Source organism: Centruroides vittatus, unplaced genomic scaffold (assembly GCF_030686945.1).
Source record: "Centruroides vittatus isolate TY-2023 unplaced genomic scaffold, ASM3068694v2 contig_880, whole genome shotgun sequence".
Classification (NCBI taxonomy): Eukaryota; Metazoa; Arthropoda; class Arachnida; order Scorpiones; family Buthidae; genus Centruroides; species Centruroides vittatus.
In genome coordinates, this window is record NW_027122572.1 from 2,093,271 (window position 1) to 2,118,045 (window position 24,775).

The 24,775-nt window shown below is 40.6% G+C and overlaps 1 protein-coding gene across 1 annotated transcript in view; it reads left to right on the top strand.

The window, feature by feature from the left end:
- The window catches only part of LOC136983348 (vascular endothelial growth factor receptor 1-like), a 106,428-nt gene that overhangs the window by 64,002 nt on the left and 17,651 nt on the right, over positions 1 to 24,775 (top strand). The window contains exons 18-19 of the mRNA XM_067280047.1: positions 17,078 to 17,200; positions 17,276 to 17,346. Of these exons, the coding sequence (XP_067136148.1) occupies positions 17,078 to 17,200; positions 17,276 to 17,346 (194 nt within the window). The remainder of the gene's footprint in view (positions 1 to 17,077; positions 17,201 to 17,275; positions 17,347 to 24,775) is intronic.

Genomic DNA, 24,775 nt, shown 5'->3' on the forward strand with positions numbered 1-24,775 from the left:
CTGTGTTGTCGTCTTATTTAGCGGTCTTTAAGTGCTCATTATTGGCGTTTAGTTATGATGTAAGTCAAAACTACGACTTACATCATAACTACACAAGTAAATTCGACTTACATTATTTTTTGACTTACGTCACATCTCCTGGAACCAATTAACAACATAAGATGAGGTATACCTGTATATATTTTTGTTTTATGCTGCATTTTTTAATAAACAGTACAGTACTGTATTTATTTTGTGCAAAATAAAGAAATAATTTTTAACGATACATTAGCGACAATTATTATTTTAAAAAAACTTTTGTTAGGCTTAACATCGATGAAAATTCACGCGAAGTAGGTTAATAGCGATATACTAATATACTAATTACATGGGATATACTAATATACTATACTAATGTATTTTTTCATACTTTTCGGTTATCCGTTTTTTCAGTTATCCGACCAACCCCAGTTCCCAATTGAGTCGGATAATCGATGCTCTACTGTATTGAGAAATGAGCAGAAATAAGAGTTTACAATTTTCATCATATAGAAAAACAACATTTAACTCTTTTAAAGGTTGATCATCACCAATCTGACAATCAGTAATCTGCACTAATTTTCACAAGAGCAATTTCAAATTTCCTAGGTTGCCACATGAACCTGCCTCTACTGTTTAGTGGTGTAAGCTATTGTGTAAATTTGTTGGTATGTCCCAACTTGCTGGTATTTAGAAATAACTTGGCATAAACTATAAAACATAACATTTATTTATAACACTGACTCCAACATGAATAATTTTTATGGTACAACATAGAAAGTATGGAGTGTGGCTTCTTCCATCTGGATCCAGCATCCAGATGGAAGAAGCCACACTCCATAGTCCAAAAGTGAGAGTTTCTTTCTTTGTGTCTTCTTGTCCTCCTACATGATTGCTCCAGCCCCTTTACATCTTTTTGGGAAATAGTTTGCAACCGCAACAGTAGTGCCCCACCAATGATAGCAAGATATTACAAGTATCTAGCTTTGAATCTCACCTAACATCTTGAACATGTGGCTAATGTCCTGTTGCTGCTGTGAATCTGCTACTTTAGCCATTGGAGTGTGAGGGTTGGTCTCAGCAATTAGTTGCTGAGACCAACCCTCAACCAACATAATTGAGTTGTTGCTGTTTCCTGAATGCTCTCTGTGTCCTCCTTACATATGTAGGTTGGCTTAAGTCTATCAATATTAACATTTGATATGTCAATTTCACACTACTATCTTAAAGTGTTTGTTTCCCTGCTTCAATACACGATGCGGTTCTTCGTATGGTGATCGTAACCCTTTTCGGATCCTGTCAGTTCACAAGAAGATATGGGAACAGGAGGCAAGAACTTTATGCATGAGCATGGCTGTTTTCTTGGGAAGATGTGATACAGGTCTAGTTTTCTGCATTTCCTCTCTCAGCCTATCAACACAAAGGTAGCTGGGTCAGGATGGTCCTTAACTGGAAAGAAGAACTCACCTGGTAAGCATAGGGGCTCTCCGCGTATCATCTCCGCTCTTGTTGCCTAGATGTTGTCTTTCCAAGCAGCTCTGAAACCCAATAGTACTCTAAGGAGTACAGTGGTCCATTGGTTTGTGGAATGTGCCATTATCACTGATTTGAGTTGGCGATGGAACTTCTCTGCTTGGCTGTTTGCAGACATATGGTAAGGTGTTGTGCGAATTCTCTCAGTCCCCAACCAAGAAGTGAGAGCTGAGAAAAGCAAAGATTCGAACTGGACTCCTTGGTCTGTTGTCAGGTGCAGTGGCAGACAAAAATGGGCTATCCATCCTGAATAAAAAGTCTCCATTACTGCTTGTGCAGTACTTTCAACTAAAGGGAACCAACCACTTAGAGAAATGGTCCATATAGGTAAGACAAAATCTATATCCATTGTAGTGCTACGCAACTATGTATTATTGTTATTATTATTATTATTAATTATTTTCTCGGTTTCCTTTTTGTATGTATCGGGTTTTCTTGGTTTGTACCGTGTCGCGTGGAATTTTCTTATGATGTCACCTTAGGATACGTGAGAAGCTTTCTGATTGGTCCAGAGTGGGACAATAAGTGAAGCGGACTTCCGGAGAGCGGGAAATATAAATTGAGGGACTCTCACGATTGAGGACACTTTTTGGCTGCTTTTGGATTCGTCGAGGAAGGTTGCCGAGGAAGGGTCAGCAAGGACGTCGGAGTTAGACCGGGAGAACAGGAGTCTAGAAAGGGCGACCACTTTCAGTCGGGAAGCACAATCCGTTTCCATCGTAGTGTAATTGAGAAGTATCAACGAGGGACGTACTTCTGGTGACGTAAATTACGTTCAGGTATCGGAAAGAACTATTAGTTTTGTGAATTAACGTAAAGAAAAGGAACGCTTGGAACTCGAGATCGTGTTGCATTTACTTAACATAATACCGTGATTCGTCGAAGGCTAATATATGCAATTATTGTATAGAAGGAAAATGTGTATGTATATATGTATATAGAGTATTGTAAATTTCGTTAGTTTTAAGTCGTGTATCGTGTAAACTTGAGGGTTAGGAAGCATCTCGCGGTTATTGTACTGTTAGAATAAATTACTGTTGTTTCGCCAAATTCGTGCACGTGTAATTGGTCATTACTTGAGTCCTTAACATACATCCTTATTACATCCGTGGACTTAGATCCATCGGATAACTAACATTGGCGTCCGCGACAGGATATTGATCGGGTTGTTTGTTGTAAAAGGACCGACCAAACGTGCATCTTGTATTAACCCCTCATCCTACTGCCGCTTATATCTGTAATTATAGCCATTGGAATTGTAAATTATATTATTGTAAAACCAAAAGGTTTCGGTAAACTATGGATGAACAAATTACCAGCGGATCTTCAGGGGCAGGGGAATTGGGCAATGTGCCTATTGTAACGGGATTTATGGGCATGATCCCATGTTTTTCGAACCTGCCCGGAGATATTTTAGATGTGAGTAGGTTTTTCCAAACCGTCGAGAACGTCGCGTCGTTGGCAAGCTGGGATGAGACTGTGAAGGTCACCGTAGTTCAAGCCCGCCTAAAAGGTGAGCCCTTGTCTTTATTTTTCGATTTAAGGGACCAGGGCGTCATGAGCTATGATGAAATAAGGAGGGCTCTTATAAAGTGCTTTGGTCGTAAAGAAAAAGAACAGGACCCGTTTGATCAGGTATTAAAGATCTCCCAGAGAAGAGGGGAGAGGGTTTGCGAATACGGGATTAGGATTAAGTCGTTGTTTTCACGAGCGGTGACGCGCAATTCTAATTTAGCGACGCTTCGCGACAATGCTGTTAAGGAATGCTTTATAAAAGGACTACTAGCGGAGATTAGGAGGCAGGTGATGCAGAGGCGGCCGGACACCTTGGATGAGGCGATAGTAAAGGCCGAAGAAGAAGAGGAAATCGAATCGGCCTGCAACAAACGAGGTGGGATAAGTGAGGTATGCGCAAATGTTGAGCATGAAAGGGGGTTGGAGAGAAGGGAAGTACAATTGGGTAAGCGTGTAGAGGAGTTGGAGACTCAAATAAGGAGTTTGACCGAGTCCATGGCATCTTTACTCGAGCACATGAAGGGGAACAATAACCGCGAGAGGTGGGGAAAAGAGCGCCGTTGTTACACGTGTGGTGAAATAGGCCATATTTCGAGAAAATGCAACAAGAGAAGAGGTTTAAACTAGTCAGAGGTCATTTGAAAGGTCAGGCGAATGACCGGTTAGTTAAATTAGAACTGACCAGAAAGATCCACTTGTCAGACCGGGGGTTACCGATTGTAAGAGGTGTAATCCTAGGACGTGAAATTGCTGGTCTAGTAGATACAGGTGCAGAAAGGACCGTAATTAAGAATGAATTGACTGAATATATCAGGCGTGAAAATAGGAATTGGGTGGTCCCAAACAATTCATGTATTAGTGGGATGTCGGGAGCACTCATAAACAGTGATGAGGCCGTAGCAATCGAGTGCTGTTTCCACGATGGGAAAAAGGTATGCACGACAACACCAAGTGTTGGGTTTCCTGAAAGGGCAGGTTACGAGATGATCATCGGGATGGACATTATTTGCCAGCACCCTGGGCTGTTGGTGGGGATCGAATCAGTGGTTAAGGCAGATAAGCAAGGTCGTGAAGGGAGATTTTGTATTAATATAAATAGTGAGGTAGGGGTGGCAGAGGTAGAAAGAGAGGTGTGGAGATTGGATCACCTAGATGAACCGGTTAAGAGGAAAATAATAAATATTTTGAGAAAGTATCCGGACGCTATTGCTAGCGAAATTGCCGAGTTATCTGGCACTAGCAGACATATGCACTCTGTTAGCCTGACGTCGGAACGTCCGGTCAACGTTAGACAGTACCGAATTCCGTACAGTTACTTACCTGGCCTTAAGAAGCAAGTTAGTGAGCTGATAAAAGCAGGTATATGTGAGGAGAGCTCATCGGAGTGGAACTCTCCTATACATGTTGTTCCTAAAAGCTCTGGTGAGATTCGTATCACTTTGGACCTGCGAAAAATTAATGATATAACAGAACCCCAAATATTCCCGATGGCTCGAATAGACGACATCTTATCCCAACTTAATGGGAACAGATATTTCTCGGTATTGGACTTAAAAGCAGGGTATTTCCAGATTCCTCTAGATCCCAAGGTAAGACACATATTTGCGTTCTCCACACCATGGGGAAAATACCAACTTTGTAGGATGCCTCAGGGTGGGAAGAATAGTGGGAGGTTTTTCCAATACATTATGACGAAGATCTTAGCAAAATTTGTCGGAAATAGCTGCTTTGTGTTTCAAGATGATATTGTATTATTTTCACAAAGTTTGGAGGATCATCTTGAGCTTGTCGATCGAGTAATTAGTACATTAAGGGATGAGGGCCTAAAATTAAATCCGAGTAAATGCCAAATATTAGCAAAGGAGGTGAGATATTTAGGACATATTATTAATAGCGAGGGTGTGCGACCTGATCCCAACAATGTTGAGTCGATCAAGAAAGTGGAAACACCTCGTAGTGTAAAAGAGGTCCGCAGTTTTCTCGGTGTGGTTGGATTTTTTCGGAATTTTATCCCGTCGTTTTCCGATATCGCTGCTCCATTAACAGAACTCACCAAGAAAGGGAAGAGATTTTTATGGAGCCCAGAATGTCAGAGAGGTTTTGAAAAGTTAAAAGAGGCAATAGCAAGCCCACCAATTCTAGCTCACCCGGATTTTGATAGACCATTCTATTTGCACACTGACGCATCTGACAACGCGGCAGCTGCGGTGCTCGAACAACGGCACGAAAAGGGACTGGCTCCGATAGGCTATTTTAGTAGGAGATTTCAAGGGGCAGAAATCAATTATTCCACAATTGAGAAAGAATGTCTAGCAATTGTTTTAGCCTTAAGACACTTCAAATTTTTAATTCTAGGCCAAAAAACGATAATACTCTCTGACCATAAACCCCTTGTGTTCCTTAGCAACATTCAAAATGGGAGCAAGCGTCTGACTCGTTGGATAATGGAGATTATGGACTACCATATAGAAGTCCAACATGTGAAAGGCGTTGACAATAAAGTAGCGGACTTCCTTTCGAGGAACGTTAACGGGGTTCATCACTTCGATGTTGAATCTACAAGGGCTGTAATCCCTAATAGATACGAGATTGGTTTATCACAGGATCGCGATGAAACTTTTGGCCCCATAAAAAGGGATTTACTGAGAAGCCCCGGGAATAGAAATATTGGGAGCTATATGCACCAGTATGTAGTAATAAGCGAATGCCTGTATAGAAGAAGCCTCTTGAAGTCCCGTGACAAGTATGTTAGCCAATTATGCGTAGGGGAGGATCTTGCTAGGGAAGTGATTAAGGCTGTTCACGAAAACAATCTGTCGGGGCATTGGGGCGTGCGAAAAACTATAATTAACATTGAGAAACACTATTATATTCGGAATTTGAGGGAGAAGGTCGAAGGTGTCATTAAGACGTGTGAAAGGTGCCAGAGGCATAATGTACACAAAGGAAAGGCTCCTTTCCAAGAAAACGAGACGGCTGAGGCACCTTTCCAAAAGATTGCTGTGGATATAGTAGGACCTATCCGCACATCGAGCAGCGGTAACCGATTCATCCTTGTAATAGTAGATATTTTCACTCGTTTCGTCGAAGCACACCCTTTGAAGGACCAAACTGCATGGTCTGTGAGTAATACAATATTTAATGAAATCGTTTGTAGGTACGGTGCCCCAGAAGTAATTATTTCCGATAGAGGTACCAACTTTCTATCATCTTTATTCTCGGACTGTTGCAAGTGGTTAGGAATTAGGAGGAACATTACTACCGCTTATCGACCTTGTGCGAATGGCACGTGCGAACGGGTGAACAGATCGTTAGTCGAAATGATAACTAAATCCTCTGACGATGGGAGAGTCGAATGGGATGAAATGATACCTTCTGCATGTTTTGCCTATAACAATTCGCACCACACTGCCATAAATGAGTCACCTGCCTTCCTCTTGTATGGTGTTGATCCCCGTACCCCTAATATCGAATACCTGCCTGATGATATGTCTACCGATGAGCGTAGGGCATTCCTGGTCACGAAACTCCGTGCATTACGGGAAAATGCGAGTATCCATGCGCGAAATTACAACAAGAAAGGAAGGGATTATCGAAGCAAAGGGAGAACATTAGTAAGTTTTTCGGAAGGGCAGAGGGTTTGGGTGAGAAAGAAAGGTGTTAAAGGGAATAAGTTTTCTTATAATTATAAAGGACCCTTTCGGATCACCAAGGTGATAAACCCAACTACGTATCGTGTGGAGGGTTGCAATATGAAGGATCAGGAGACTGTCCATGTCGATCGCCTAAAACCTTGCTATGGCTATCCGATTTGTAATAAAAAAAAAAAAGAGGGAGGATAGAGGAATTGTACTGGAGGATGATGATGAAGTCCTGGATGATCGGTTGGTGAGGAGACGTGGGGTGGTCACTAACACGCAAGGTGTTGACACAAGTGGTGTGCAGAAGTGCACTGACCTTGAGGTGCGTAAGAAACCTTATAACCTACGTGAACGCAAAATTGATTTCCGTAGTTTGCACTACGGGAAGTGAGTCGCTTGGGGGGGAGATATGTAGTGCTACGCAACTATGTATTATTGTTATTATTATTATTATTAATTATTTTCTCGGTTTCCTTTTTGTATGTATCGGGTTTTCTTGGTTTGTACCGTGTCGCGTGGAATTTTCTTATGATGTCACCTTAGGATACGTGAGAAGCTTTCTGATTGGTCCAGAGTGGGACAATAAGTGAAGCGGACTTCCGGAGAGCGGGAAATATAAATTGAGGGACTCTCACGATTGAGGACACTTTTTGGCTGCTTTTGGATTCGTCGAGGAAGGTTGCCGAGGAAGGGTCAGCAAGGACGTCGGAGTTAGACCGGGAGAACAGGAGTCTAGAAAGGGCGACCACTTTCAGTCGGGAAGCACAATCCGTTTCCATCGTAGTGTAATTGAGAAGTATCAACGAGGGACGTACTTCTGGTGACGTAAATTACGTTCAGGTATCGGAAAGAACTATTAGTTTTGTGAATTAACGTAAAGAAAAGGAACGCTTGGAACTCGAGATCGTGTTGCATTTACTTAACATAATACCGTGATTCGTCGAAGGCTAATATATGCAATTATTGTATAGAAGGAAAATGTGTATGTATATATGTATATAGAGTATTGTAAATTTCGTTAGTTTTAAGTCGTGTATCGTGTAAACTTGAGGGTTAGGAAGCATCTCGCGGTTATTGTACTGTTAGAATAAATTACTGTTGTTTCGCCAAATTCGTGCACGTGTAATTGGTCATTACTTGAGTCCTTAACATACATCCTTATTACATCCGTGGACTTAGATCCATCGGATAACTAACACCATCCAATGGAGGCAAGGACCCCACTAAGTCTATGTGAACATGTTCAAATCTAGCATTAGAAGTAATGAAGATGCCCAGTTGACTTCAAGTGTGACAAGAGACTTTTGTTTGTTGGCATGGAATGCATGAACAGGTCTAAGCTGACACATTGGTTCTTGTTGACAGCCAAACATATTGTTCTTGGATGAGTTGAACCAAAGCTCTGACACCAGGGTGAGAGAGTTCATGCAGATGGTTAAAAACCTGTCGTTAGACGTCTTTAGGCACAAATGGTCGTATTCGGCCAATGGAAACATCACAATATAAGGTGTTAGCTGGTTCTCCCACTGGAAGTGGCTTTAAGTTTAGAAAGTTAGGTGTATTACCTGATAATAAGTTTCTTAACTCCATGTCCCCCTGTTGTGATACTTCCATGTCTTGAAAGTTGATGAATGCCAGTAGAGATGTTGATGCGAGAGAGAGAATCTGCTATGACATTGTCGTCTTCTTCTACAAAACAAATGTCTGTAGTAAATTGTGCGATAAAGTCCAAATGTCTCAGCTGTTTAGGGGAATAGTTATCAGTTATTCGTTGGAAGGCAAATGTAAGTGGCTTATGGTCTGTGAATAATACAAATGGACTGCCTTTGACCTTATGCCAAAAGTACTTGATAGAATGTGTGCAGCAAACAGTTCTTGATAGTAAATGCCTTACTTTTGCTGTGATGGCGAGAACTTTCTGCTGAAGAAGGCTAGTGGCTACCAGCTGTTGGAGTCTACGATGATTGCCAGCAGTTCTTTGGGTATAGTCCCTTGCATTGTCCTGGACAAATGATTTCATTGTAGACATTTGCACCTAGAAATATATCTATTGTGCCTAGTTTATGAAAGGTTGGATCACCAATTGAAGTCCTGTTACATGTGACCAATTGGAAGGGTCACAGTGGAAATTAGGCAAGTTTCTTGTTACATTTGGAATAATTAGTGTTTCTACACAAATATTCTCTGAATTGTTTGAGCTAACCCTTATGTTAATGCATAAATTATTGGAAGCAGTGCTAATGCCAGTAGAATTAATTCCTAAAATAGCTATGTTAGATGGTTTCCATTTCAATTGAAGTCACTGAGCACGACATTCAGTAATGAAACTTGTTTGAGAGGCAGAATCCAACAGAGCTTGAAATGCTTGTAGTTTCCTTTGAAAATTCCTCACGACAGCAGTGGATAGCAGTACTTGTCTATGCCCACTCGATTGCCTTGATATATATGAAATGACTTCTGGTTCTACAGTTTTGCTTGCTGTTTTTGTAGAGTAATGTGGACCTTTTTGATGTATAAGGGTGTTATGTTTATGTGAACATTTCTTGCAGTGGCCTGCTTTACACTCAGTTGCTGGATGTCCTGGTTTTAGGCAGTTCTAACACAACTCATGCTTTTTAACTAAAATTCTCCGCTCATTCACTAATGCTCCCAAAAATGTTGAACATGAAAACTGGATGTGTACCATGACAAATGGGACATTCTGGCTATGCACTACCATGCTGTGCAATAGAACTGTTTGAAATTTGTCCAGTTTTTCATGGACATATTGCATATCTCTGTTTTTAACTATTTCCAACCTGTGAGCACTAAAAGGATCTTTTTTCCATAGCCATTATGGGCCCATAGTGGAGGCGGCCAGGTGGTGAGGGATGGGACCTGACATACCACCAATGAAAATTTCTGGGGCTATGCTTACCTGGATTCAATCCTTGAGTTCCAGATCAATAGGCTGTTGTCTTCATTATCTCAGCCATCTGGCCATCTTGTATTGTATATCTTATGCTTCATACTACTAAAAAGCTGATTATTTTTATCACTTGAAGATCAATACTTTCTTCATCAGAGCCATCTTGATGGGAAGATGGAGATTTTCTCCAGGTCTAGAGAAAACTTAGGCCCATAGTGGTTCTTAATCCTATAAATCCTTTTAAAAAAATGTCTTTAAAACTCTATTTATTAATAAAGAAGCATTCTACTTATTTTATTTGTTAAAAAGAACAGATGGGAAAAGGGGCTAACTATACCCTGGATCCTATAAAAGCTTTTGATTGCCCTATTCTTCAGTAGCAAGAGATAATTTTCCAGGCATATGAAGTATATATCTGGAATTTCCTAATTTTTATTGTTTTGTTAGAGAACTAGTTTCCAAACATTTGACTTAATATTTATTTTTTGAGATATTATATTTGCTTTTGACAATGTAGTGTGGCTGTCAGCCATATTGTTTTCTTGTATATTTTTGTTTAATTCATAAGTTGTAAATACATATATATATATATTTTCTATCTTCCTTCTTCCTTCATTCTATTCTCTTATTTCCGTTCCTTTCTCCTTTGTCTAAACAACCTGACCGTTATTGCTGGAGGGCAGGATTACCCCTCCTAAGTAAGAACAAAAGAAGGCGAGGACGCCCTGAAGGCTAAGTGGTGAACAAGGGACACTTTTTCTACTGGACCTCGAGAAGGACGGAAGTGTGAGCCAGCGATTGACCAGGAACGGGAAAAGTCGAAAGGAGGCTACAGGACCGTCGAGGCCAAGGGAAAATAGACACAAAACCGAGGGAATCGAAAGACGTCGAGGGCAGACAGCCGAACAAGAAATAAGAGAGAAAAACGACTGCCATTGCGGAAATACACTCCAGCGAAAACACCGATCATCGTAGACCCGGGTACCTTCCATCTATTTCTATCTACTTTCGTTCTTTCCTAAATCTATCTGTTTCCCCTTTCCTTTTTAGTTTTAAGGTAGATATAAGTTTAGTTTTAAGTCGGGTGTAAAAAGTTTGTGTTACGAGCGCGGGTGTGATTCTTTGTACGTGGCGACCCCCCCTTCCTTAGTGAAGTTATTCCAGTTGGGATCATTTGTAAATTAGAAAAGGAAAGAACCGTGTTCCGGAAGGGAAATAAAAAGACTTTTAATTGTGTATCAGTCTCTGTGTCCATACTTGTAACGTGCATTCACGGGTTTACAAGCCTTTCTCCACGAACAACCACAATGGCGTCCGCGACAGGATCCCAACTGTGAAGGGGCGCATTGGTGACGTCTCACGTAAAGTTTTTTTTTTGTTTATATCCTGATAATAATTTATTTGTATAATATTGTAGCGCGTGTAACAAAAATGGATGCCCAGGTCGAGAGCTCAAGCAACGGTAATGGGGCCACCCCTACTCAACCATTAGTGGTGACGGGCTTTCTGGGGATGATCCCCATATTTTCGGGAGCGCAGGGGGACACTGTGAACATAAAGCAATTCTTCAGGACAATAGAAAACATTGCTCACCTTGCAGGATGGAGCAATGAGGTTAAAATAGCAGTACTACAAGCGAGGTTGAAGGGCGAGCCCTTAGTAACTTTTATGTGTCTCTTGGATCAATATCCCGGATCTTACGAAGACATAAAACGCGACTTGGTAAAATGTTTCAGTAAGAGGGACATTGGAGGTAAGGATATAATCGATCAGCTTTTGAATCTAAAACAAGGGCAAAGTGAGTCCGTAACGGAATTCTCTATCCGTACCAAGACACTACTGGCAAGAGCCGTTAGGGATAACAACAGGTTGGACTCACTGAGGGATGACATTATTAAGGAGCGATTTATTAAGGGGTTAAAAGGGAGGTTGAGAGGAGAAGTGCTAAGAAGGGCTCCCAAAACCCTTGATGAAGCTTTCGATTTCGCAGAAATAGAAGAATCGATAGATTTAGAATGTAATAATTATTTTGAGCGTAAGGGGGTAAATGTGGGTATGGAAGAAAGGTCAGATGCCTTAGTGGCGAGAAGTGAAGACATAACGACTCGGGATAATAGGAATGATGATAGAATTAGGGGTTTAGAGCAGAAAGTTGAGTCGTTAGTAGAGGCTGTGGGTAAGCTGTTAACTAAGAGCGACCAAGAGAGCAGGGTGACGCGTAAGAGATGTTATGCATGCGGTGAGGCAGGTCACTTTGCCCGCGGTTGCCCCGAGCGTAGGAAACATCGTTTAAACTTGTGAGGGAGTGTCATAACGGTCAGCATAACGCTCCTCTCATAAAGATCAGCCTGGCCGAAAGGGTCTTTCGATCACAAAGAGGTCTCCCTCTAGTACTAGGGAAGATTGAAGGAATAAAATGTTGTTTTCTCATAGACACGGGGGCTGAAAAATCTGTTCTGAATTCTAAAATAATGAGGGACATATCAAGCGAGAGCATAATGAGAGCGATTGTGGAAGGTGAAGGATTGGGAATCAGGGGTATCAATGGCGAAGTCACTGAATGCGATAAGTTGCTACGCGCAGAGGTAGGATATAGAGGTCAAAGATGCGAAGAAAAAATTGCATGTATGAAATTACCGGAGCATGTGGAATATGAGGGGATCCTCGGAATGGATATAATCGGAAGAATCCATGAGATCATAGACAGTGTAAGGGTATCTATGGAAGGGGATGTATACCGTAAGAGAGAACGTCAAGACATGTGCGATGAATCTCTGAATATCTCTGATGTAGCAATTAAAGGGTTAGATGGGTTGAGTTTAGAAGAGAAGGAGAGAGTCTATGATGAGATATTTAGAAAGCACCCTAGTTGCTTTGCCGAGTCCATCGAGGATCTTACCGGCATGATAGGTGAATCCCATGCCCCTATTGTAAATCAAGATAAACCTGTAAACACGCGACAGTATCGCATCCCTGAATGCCACCTCCCGAAATTAAAAGCGCTAATAGACGCCTATTTAAAAGCAGGGATAATAGAAGAGAGTTCTTCTGCCTGGAATTCTCCTATTCATGTCGTGGAGAAGGAGAACGGGGAAATAAGAATGACCCTTGACCTTAGAAGGGTTAATGATCTTACAACTACGCAGGAATTCCCTATAGCTCGGGTGGATGAGATTTTGAGCAAGTTCCACGGCAGCAAATACTTTTCGGTACTTGACTTGAAATCGGGATATTTTCAAATAGATTTAGAGCGGTCTGTTAGGCACGTTTTCGCGTTTTCGACCCTGTGGGGTAAGTTCCAAATGTGCCGCCTCCCTCAAGGTGCGAAGAACAGCGGTAGGTTCTTTCAGGCGATTATGTCGAAAGTGTTGGCTCGTTTTATAGGTATAAATAGTTACGTTTTTCAGGACGATATAGTCCTTTTTTCGAAGTCCCTTGATGACCACATAGTGTTGCTGAGCGAAGTCATAGAAACATTAGATAAAGCTAACTTAAAACTGCACCCAACTAAAAGTTCGTTCATTGTTAAAGAAGTAAAGTACTTGGGTCACGTGATAAGTCGAGAGGGAATACTCCCCGATATGGACAACGTGCGTGCGATTCTTGAATTGAAACCCCCTTGTAACATGAGGGGTGTGAGAGGATTTTTGGGAATGGTAGGGTTCTTTAGAAACTTCATACCTAGATTTTCTGGCATCGCTCTACCCCTGACGAAATTAACCAAAAAGGGCGTAAAATTTTCTTGGAATAAGGAGTGTCAAGATAGCTTCGATAGGTTTAAGAGTTTACTATCAAGACCCCCTTTGTTAAAACATCCGAATTTTGAGGCCCCTTTCCATTTATACTCTGACGCATCGGACGAGTGCTCAGGTGCAGTGCTAGGTCAGAAGGAAGATGGGAAATTCTATCCCGTGGGGTACTTCAGTCGGAAATTCGTAGGCGCGGAAAAGAATTACTCCACCATTGAAAAGGAGTGCCTGTCAATAGTTTTATCACTGCGCCATTTCAAACCAATAATATTAGGTTATAAGATCGAGCTACACACGGACCATAAGCCCCTCATATTCATCAGCAACTTGAAAAATCATAATAAGAAACTGATAAGGTGGTCTACGGAGATTGCTGACTATGACGTGACCATAAATTACATAAAAGGAAAACGTAACGGGGTGGCCGATTGCTTGTCGCGACCAAATGTCAACGCTAAGGAAAGGGATAAGGAGGTTAGTAGTAACATGATGGAGAATAGGGAGTTATGGGAAAAGGTAGTGGAGTCCCAGAAGAGGGACGACGAGATAAAGAGGATACGTGAAAATCTAGAGAGGATAGGTCAACAAGGCGTAACCACCGGAATTCAGCCCGAGCACAGGCTGGATGGTGACATTGTGGTAAACGTGAGGCCCGGAACAATGGGATTGAGGAAATGGACGCGTGTATGCGTGGGGAAAGACATGGTCGACAAAGTAATATGGTCATTTCACAATTCGTCGATGTTAGGTCACCTGGGTCTTGAGAAAACATGCAACATAATTGACAGGTACTATTACATAAAAAATCTCAAGAGACATGTGAAACGCGTGATTAAGGGTTGTAAGACTTGCCAAAGGTTCAACATGCATAGAGGTCGTGCGCCGTTCCAGGAGACGGAGGTGGCTGAATTTCCATTACAGAAAGTAGTCGTTGACATCATAGGCCCATTGAAAACGTCACGAAGAGGGAATAGGTATATATTAACCATAATAGATATTTTCACTCGTTATGCTGAAGCCTTTCCGATCCCAAACCAATCGGCCCAGGAAATAGCTGACAGCTTCTTTAATAATCTAGTATGTAGATACGGTTGTCCCGAGGTCGTGGTATCTGATAGAGGGGCTAACTTCACCTCTAATATATTTCGTGAAATGTGCGACGAGTTGAATATTAAACATAATGTTACGACCGCTTACCGGCCGTGTGCTAATGGCACCTGTGAGCGATTCAATAAGACGATATGTGGGATTATAGCAAGAATATCTGAAGGTAATAACGAAATTTGGGATGATTTCATACAACCGGCATTGTTCGCCTATAACAACACGTCGCATACTGCTACCCATGAGTCCCCTGCGTTCTTGTTATATGGGTTCGAACCCCGTTTTCCAAATGCGTTCCCTGAGGACGATATAAGAAATATAGAAAATCCGGATCGCAATCATGAATTTGTGAATAGACTGAATGTAACAAGGCGGACTGCTTACGAATTAGGCAGAAAGCGTAATTCGAGGAACAGGGGTAGGGAGAATAAGGATAGGAAGGCGAACGTATGGAAGGAGGGCCAGAGGGTTTGGCTGCTCAGAAAAGGGAGAACGAAAGGTATAGGTAAGTTCTCCCCGAAATATTTAGGCCCATACCGAATCACGCGAGTAATGGGACCAGTCACGGTAGAACTCGGCAGTAACAAGCAAGGTGAAAAGTGGGTGGTACACACTGATCGAATAAAACCGTGCTACTCTCCCGTATGTAAGGAATGGAGGAAGACTGCCCAGAGACAGCGGAAAAGAAAGGAAACTCCGCCCGCAGATGAGATTTTGGAGGAGGACGAGTACTCTGAACACATATGGGCAAGGATGCCGAGAGAACGACCAAAGTTAAGCCCTACCGAAAGACAACAGGAGGTATGCGAAAGCGATAACCACGAGAATCATAATGAAGAGGGAGAGAGCGTTAAGCACCACCACCCGTACAACACACGTGGCCATAAGGTCAACTACCGTAGGCTACACTACGGAGTGTGATTCTAAAAGGGGGGCGTATGTGGCCGTCAGCCATATTGTTTTCTTGTATATTTTTGTTTAATTCATAAGTTGTAAATACATATATATATATATTTTCTATCTTCCTTCTTCCTTCATTCTATTCTCTTATTTCCGTTCCTTTCTCCTTTGTCTAAACAACCTGACCGTTATTGCTGGAGGGCAGGATTACCCCTCCTAAGTAAGAACAAAAGAAGGCGAGGACGCCCTGAAGGCTAAGTGGTGAACAAGGGACACTTTTTCTACTGGACCTCGAGAAGGACGGAAGTGTGAGCCAGCGATCGACCAGGAACGGGAAAAGTCGAAAGGAGGCTACAGGACCGTCGAGGCCAAGGGAAAATAGACACAAAACCGAGGGAATCGAAAGACGTCGAGGGCAGACAGCCGAACAAGGAAAAAGAGAGAAAAACGACTGCCATTGCGGAAATACACTCCAGCGAAAACACCGATCATCGTAGACCCGGGTACCTTCCATCTATTTCTATCTACTTTCGTTCTTTCCTAAATCTATCTGTTTCCCCTTTCCTTTTTAGTTTTAAGGTAGATATAAGTTTAGTTTTAAGTCGGGTGTAAAAAGTTTGTGTTACGAGCGCGGGTGTGATTCTTTGTACGTGGCGACCCCCTTCCTCAGTGAAGTTATTCCAGTTGGGATCATTTGTAAATTAGAAAAGGAAAGAACCGTGTTCCGGAAGGGAAATAAAAAGACTTTTAATTGTGTATCAGTCTCTGTGTCCATACTTGTAACGTGCATTCACGGGTTTACAAGCCTTTCTCCACGAACAACCACAGTAGTTTATCAAAATGGACATTTTTTTATGAAAATAACTATATGAAAATTGATATTTTTATTTTTAATTTTTTTATTAGTGTTAATTGATACATTCATAGAATTCTAAATGAAAATACTTTGCATTTTAAAATATTTCATAAAAATATTATTGAAGAAAATAAATCTCTATAAAAATTAAAATATTTGCTATTACATTGTTTAGAAGAAATAGAGCAGCGATTCTCAACCTTCTTAGCTCTGTGACCCCCCAAATAGTAAATATAAATAAAATTAATATTTCACAACCCTACCGAAAGGAATAATAACAGTAAGCCTTACTATTACTAATTGAATTTTGACTGTAATTATAAATGTAAATTTTTTAAAATATTATATAATCACATTGCACTAATTTTATACATTAAGAAAATACCAACAGTATAAAAAATGTAATACAACTATTCCTATTATTTTATGTCACTGCGTTTATAGCGACAGGGTATAAACATGAATGTATGATGTGTACATACATCCACATATGGAGAAAATTTTAAATGAAAAACAAATGCAACCATCACATTAATTTCTTTTCTTTACATGTGTAAAACGTTTATAAGTTTATAATAAATGATTTTTTTTCGTGAAATGACTTCATTATTGTTTCGCAACCCCAAGGTTGAGAAACGCTGCATTAGAATATATGAAATTTGCATTTTACAAACATTTTGACAAAATGTATTTTCAATTATGTTGATAGTTTTTAGTAAAACAAAATTGTTTTGCAGAAAACTAGATATTGAGTACTTGTTGACTGTTTAATATTGAATTTAATATTTATTGCTTATTAAATTTATTTAGTTTCAATTTTTTAAGGTTATTTAAATAATTAGTATTGATTTAGTTACTGCATAGAGATCTTGCTGCCAGAAATATTCTTGTTGCTGATAATAATGTTATTAAAATATGTGATTTTGGACTTGCCAAAGATTTATATGAATATGGAAGTTACATAAAAAAGGGTGATGTAAGTTTATATAATAAAAGTATAGAATTATTTATTTTTTAATTATAAATAATATTTTTAATATTTTCAATAAAGGGACCTCTTCCTATTAAATGGATGGCAATTGAGTCAATTCGAGATAAAATTTTTACGACAAAAAGTGATGTGTAAGTATATTTTTAAAAAATTATAAGTTATTCACATGTGTAACACGTATAAAAGGATTTTTGTTTTTCTTTTGTCATTGTATGAAAGTAATGTTGCCATGTGTCCTATAATCATGGTAGATGTTCTATATCCTACATGAAAGCTTAATTTTCCTACTTTACATTTGTAGACAAAAAAAACAACTTTATGTTAAAAAATTAAGTATTTTAAAAAATTAAAAAGAGAGAGAAAAAACATTCAATTAATTTCTGAATACATGCATAGGACTTTGTGAATATAATAAAAGTCTTCATTGAAATATAAAATTCTAAATTTAATACAAAAATTATTAGAAAAAATTGTACCATAGTTATTGGCTTGTACATGATTCTAAAAGATTTTAAGCAACAACTCACATTTAGAATTGAGAATAAATTTTTCAGGTATAAAGTTATGGGAAAAATGAAAGGTTTATCTCTACATGAAAAGCAAAAGTTTGAAAACAAATTTTAAAAATGTTTATAACAAAGCTTTTTCTTATGTGGAGAAAAGATTTGATTTTGATGAAAAATCTTTAGATTATTGTTAACTGTCACCTAAATTTGTCTGAAAAATATCATAATTTTATTATTAATATACTTAATTTTCTTTTATTTATCCTTTTACTTTCCTGGAGGCTATTGTGAGAAATCAGGCTAAGGCATGAGACCTAACCCGTTCTCTGACAACAGGATGGCGAATCCCGCTCACGGTGTCTATGGAGGCAAGTGAGAGGGTTAGTGAGGTTGCCGATGAGATGTTGTCAATATTTGAGTTACTAATACGATTTTGATAATTAAACAAATTTAATACAAACAATAAAAGAGTGTTTACAACAGACATAATTTACATACGTATGAAGCATTAGCTGTTGTTCGGTTGACAAGGAACTGAAACTGACATACAGCAATGGGGAACAAAGTTTGTGAAGTGGCTAACTCTATTTTAGAATCTAAGTAGAGAGAGAGTTTACAAACATTCTAACATAATACCTCGGAGAGAGTGTGAAGAGCTCTTCTCCATCCATTGAGGCGTATTTGTCGGGGATCCTTTATGGAGCTGGGAACATGGCGAACCAGCCATTGTCTTCTATGGCCTTCCTTGTATGTCCACCCTGATGCCTGGATTTGAGCCCCTTTTATATGTGTCATGCATGAGAAAACAGTCAGGTGTCATTGATTTAATGTGTTCTAAGTTCAAGTTTGGTCCAGGTTTTGCTGATACAGGCTGTCAAGAATCAGATGTTTCAATGAATTATGGATATTTTCTATCTGTTATTGTTACTTGTCTTACCTCATAATTCCATCTGTTTGACAGTTTGAATGTTTATACTAAGGTTGTAAAAAAAACGAAAGATAAAAGATCAAGGTCATCATGACAGCTGAACTGCATAGGAAAGTAACAATAGATGACTATGAACTACAGATTGTGGATAACTTCATCTTTCTTGGTTCAAAGTTAAGCAGAACAGGAGCATGCACAGAGGAGATTAAGCAAAGGTTAACCTTGGGCTGCACTGCTCTAACTGTGAAGCTTCGGAAGTGGGCCTACTATTTGTGCAAATAAGAAAATTTTTTTTTTTTTGTAATTTTTGTATAGAAGCAAATAATAATAATTGTTGTTATTATAAATTAACGTTGTAAAAAGAAACCGTCAGACAAGAAAAAAAATAGTTAAACGAAAAGTGAATATTACATGTCCATAAAAGGACATGTCTGTAGAAATTTCTGAGAAAGTTATTCTTCTCAGGTTGAAACAATAGATGAATTTGAGTACTTAGATCGAACATCTTCGGTAGGAATCGAATTGTCAGTCGATGTTGACTCATCCGACGACCGGGGTTCCGATCTCGTTACAATGCGTAACGAGGGGGGGACCAATTAGAGAGCGGAGGCAAATCGACATCGACCTATCGGAATGTTCGATCTGGGACTCAAAAGAAAGTTATAAAAACCCTGAGAAAAAGGGATGTGACGTTCTCTCGGTCATTAGTTCTCTCGGTTCTTGGCTCTTAGAGCTTTGTCTCGCGATTGTACGACGGGGTTTTTTTCCCGTGATCTTCGGCAGTTGGATTACATCTCTTTTGGAAGGTCACCCACTCCCTTGGATTTGTCACCTGTAATCGGAATCGTCCCTGCGTCCGGAACTTTCCCTCGAGAAGCTGAACAGTGCGCCCCGGGGCCATCATACTCCTGCGAAACATCGGAGGACTTTTCTTGTGGACTTTCGATTCCGAGAGAAGGCCCAGAAGACTCGAACGCCGCCGCTGATAAAAGTATATTGTAGTTGTAAGCACCTTTTGTTATATAAACGGGTTACGAATGAAAACCTGTCTCTTGAGAGTTTCTTTCACTCCCACACGTGGATCGTGACCGCGCGACATTCTGACTAACGCAGTCGTTCGGCAAACCTCACACTGGTGTCAGAAAGCGGGATCATTTTGATTATTTTTGCAACAATTGCAAACAATTTCAGTCCCACAATAATTGTTGAGGCAGCCGAGAGAAAAGTGGGAAAGAACCATGGAAACAGAGACAGGTTTTCCAGCGCCGACTCGCGACCTAGGAGGCGGCTCAATTAGCGCCCTTTCAGCTTTTAGTGGGATGATACCTACCTACTCGGGAGACGCGGGGCGCGTAACAGATTTTTTCGATACGTTAGGGGAAGTCGCAGGATTAGCAGGTTGGACCCCTAGACAATGTTTAAGCATTGCTAAGTGTAAACTAACAGGGATAGCGAGAGATTTTGCGTGGCGCGACCTCCAAATGAAGGAAGTAACGGAGTACGCAAGCTTTAAACGCTTAATGATAAGTAGATTTGACCGAGAACCATATTCTATTAGGGTACAGAAATTCCACGCGTGTACGCAACGCAAAGATGAAAGAGTTCAAGAATTCGCCGTTAGGTTACAAACGTTAGTTAGCGCGATAATTGTAGATCGAACCGGGTCAAACGAGCAAGAAAATGCCATTATCAAACGGTGTCAGCAACAGGAATTGGACGAGAAGCTCCGCATTCAATTCTTGCACGGCTTAAATGAAAAAATGAAACGTAACGTAATGACCCATGACCCAGCTACATTTTCGGAAGCGTTAAAAATAGCGATAAGAGAGGAAACAATAGAGCAATTGACTAACAAACAGCGGAATTATATAGGAAACGTAGAGGAGTCTGCAGAGAATTCCCCACCGAAAGCCGACGAGACAAAACCCCATAAGGAAGATGCATTAGAAACGAAAATAAGTCAAATCGCTAAACAGATAGAAACGTTAGGGAAGAGATTAGACAATCGGTCCTCGATAGCGCAAACAACTAGCGCGCGAGGAGGAGAATCCAATCAAAATAGACGAATGCCTTCACCCGCGTTACGAGGGAGACAGGAAGTAGGTAATCCCAATACCTATTCGAGCTCTCAATGCCGATTCGCGCAGCCGCAGCGCTTACAACAACCGCGTTTTCCTACAAATAACCGATCGTCATTAAATTATTCTGCCCAGATTCCTTCTAGACGATACTCCGGATATAATTCATTTCCTTGTAGGCCGAATTTCGAATGGAGACCAACAAATTATCGGCGATCTACTTCAAATTGGTTAGACAGTAGAATTTATGCGTCGCCCCCACTACCCGATTGGTATGGAGAAGATACCTTCCCTCCGCCCAATCGAGGGGAGTGGAGAGGAAACCCTAACACTCCAGAATGGCAGGTTCCTGTTATAAATAATCCGTTTTCGCCGCGATATCGGGAACAAATGCCAGTCTATCGAGAACAGTATAGACAGATAGGACCTAGGGATGATCAGAACTCTGAATATTTGCCTTTTAACCCGACGCGTTACGCGCAAGGCTGGTTCGTAAACGACCCTAATGCCGAGCGGGCCTTAGATAACGCGACCTTTCCTAAATACTTAGCGTTGCCCAGTCCGGAGGAAAGCCTTCGGCAAACAAATAATGTATCACAGGAGTTAAATAAAGATAGTGTAAGGTTTAATCGAGACGGAAGTAGAATAACTTCGGTGAAAGCAAAAGAACAGCGTCGAGATTTAGAGCAAATAGTAGATTATCCGCGCGAAGCTACTCGTTTATCGGGTGTCGGAGAATCTAAATTTATAAATGAAGATTTACCCCCTTGCACTTTAGTTTGTGAAATCGAAAATAAAAGAGCGAAATTAACAATAGACACAGGCGCGGCAGTTTCTTTGATATCAAAAGATTTCTTTTCGAACTTACGCGAGTTAAAGAAAGCTGAAACCAGAGAGGTAGAGTTACTTAGTGTCACAGGACACACAATAGAGACGCTCGGAAAATTCGATTTAGCATTTAGAATCGGGCAATTGAATTTTAGACACGATTGTTATGTAGTGGACTCCAAAATAACAGAACCTAATGACGGGATCCTAGGTAGAGACGTGATTGAGAAATACGACCTTACGATTTCGATAAAAAACGCGAAGCTTATTTTCCCTAGCGGTAACGAAGTTACATTCTGGGGATTAGCGAACCTTCATAATAATGTTAATAACCCACGTAACATGAGTAAGAATGACAGCGAGTTTGCAATGGTAGAAAGACAAAAGAACGGGAAGGATAGTCTATGTCAAGGAGATTTGAGGGATTTAAACCGAACAAACGGTCATAGAAAGAATAGCAAAATGGGAAATAAGAAAAAACAAAAAAGGAATCGCACGCGAACAAAACAACCAAAGAAAGGAATTAAGATAGGCACATTTTTCACAGCAGAAAACGAGAAACAAAACGAAATGTCGCGATCGTATGTTAAACCAACGCCATGCTTTCCCAGGACGCTCAGAAAAGCACACGCTAATGCGGACGCATTAAGTCGAGTACCTATAGCTCCAATAATTGAGATGCACCCAATATATAGTAAGGCTCAGATTCGGGAACAACAATTGGAGGACCCTTTTTGTAAGGAAATCAGACGACGCCTAACAGAAAACCTATCCCCGTCGGAACAGGGTCTGAACACAGATGGTAGCGAGTTTTATTTAGACGCAGATCAAACCTTATATCATAGAAAGACAAACCCGGAAAGAAACGAAACTTGGGACAGATTAGTCATCCCTAAAACTTTGGTCGAATACGTTTTGAAGTTGTTCCACGATATTCCAAGTTCGGGACACTTAGGCGCGAAGAAGCTGAGAAAAAAATTACAGACGCAGTTTTATTGGCCCGAAATGAACAAAGACATCATACATTATTGCCAGACGTGTCAGGAATGTAGTTTGCGACGACGTCCTCTACACGGACATCAAGCTCCCTTACAAACATTCCCTAAAATCACAAAGGTATTTGAGAGAACAGCTTTAGACATACAAGGTCCTTTTCCTACCTCTAATAATGGCAACAAGTATCTCTTAGTTTTTGTAGATCACTTTTCTAGATGGGCAGAAGCAGTGCCATTACCAGACGTTACTGCTAAAACCGTCGCCAAAGCGTTCGTTACACAAGTGATCTTACGACATTCAGTCCCCAAACAATTATTGACTGATAGAGGTGCAAATTTTACTTCGAAAATGATGCGAGAAGTTTGTGATCTCTTGCACATAGAAAGACTTCTCACCACTGCATACCACCCACAATGCAACGGCATGGTGGAACGCTTAAACAAAACCTTAATAGATATACTAACGCATTATGTAGATAAAGACCAGCGCAATTGGGATGAAATGGTTCCTTACGCCCTATTCGCGTACAACACCACCGTTCATTCCAGTACCAACGAGACGCCATATTATTTAGTGTACGGAAGAGACCCAATTTATCCATTTGATGTCGTAACTGAACCCAACCGACCGAGTTACGATATTAGCGAAAATTATGCAAGCGAACTGAGGGCGAGACTAGCGATAGCACACAAGCTGGCCCAAGAACATGCAGAAAAAGCCGCACTGGATAGAAATGCGTATCAACAGCGAAGGAATAAGCCCTACAAATTTTCTATAGGCGACAGAGTTTTCGTAACGGAAGTAACGGTTCCATCGGGATTAAAGCGAAAACTAGCTCCAAGATGGCAAGGACCCTATAGGATAGTAGCGGAGACAAGTCCGGTCGACTTTATCGTCCAGCATGTGCATAACGGGAAAAGGATGCACACTCACGCTAACCGGATGAAGCCCGCTTTGGCGCGTATGGAATTCGGATCTTTTGCGACGGACGAAACTAAGTCCGAAGCAAAGGCTACCGAGTCATCCGCCTCAGAACATCAGTTGCCTATATCTAGAGACCCTTGGGATGAATTTATTTTAGAATCAATTCAGCCGGACCAACTAGACACAACAGAAACGCTAGTACGCAACCAACAGACATCCACTGCACAACCTTCACATAATTATGCCCTTAGAAGTCGGGGATCTGTGCAAGAATATCCATGGGTTCTTCCGACCTCGTCAAAAATCACACTACCGATTGACGCGATGGGAACAGACGCGGAAAAAAGTAGGACTTTACCACAAAGCCAGGGTCATGAGCGCTTGCCGCCACCTACACCTATCGGACTCTTCAAAGATTGTAAATGGTAGTCTCTATCACCCAGCAAAAGAGACTATCATAAGAAAAAGAGGAGGAGTCATTGACGATTAAAATATAAATGAAAGTTTTGATTAGAGGCAAAAAAACGGGATTTTTATTTTTATGTCGCGAACCCAGAACTATTAGTTATGTCAACTTTGTAAACCTTGAACGTGAAATTTTCTGTGTACACCAGCGTTTTACGAGTTTAAAATTGTCGCGAGAGAAACACGAGCGCAAATATCTGTCATAGATTGAGTAATTTATATAATCGGAATATGAGGAAAATTTTTCCCTCCCATTTTTAAACGCGTGCAAAACAACTGTCTGTCACAACCAAAGCAACCATCAAAAGAACCGATTCGGAAGAAAATGACGATATTCGAAAAGAGAAAGTTGAAATCATCATCAGAAAAGGTCCAAGAAACGTCGAACTTTCAACAGAATGAGTCAAAATTGAAGAAATTGTCATCTTCGAACTACATGACCTCGATTAGTGGTAATCTGCATCAACTCCGATGACAGATAACTGTCTCTTGTTCAGAAGACTGACATCTAGAAAACTGGTATGTCTGAGGAGAAAATGGGGAACACACAAACTTTCACTGTCTGTGCAGACACCCCATCATACTCATACGATTCAGAACGGAAATGGAGTAGTCCACTCCAAATGTCCAAAAAAGGAAGAAAAACCTTTTTGTTGGAAAACTTCGAGAGAAAGGAAGAAAAGCACACCTACAGATGACACGTGATCTTCGGACTCTACATGTCCACGTGCGTCGGAAGTAGCTTCTACATTTTGCATGTGACAGACCGATTGAACTAAATATCGAATCCCTGTTTGTGTTCCCAAGAACCTGAAAAGAAACGTGGACATATTCA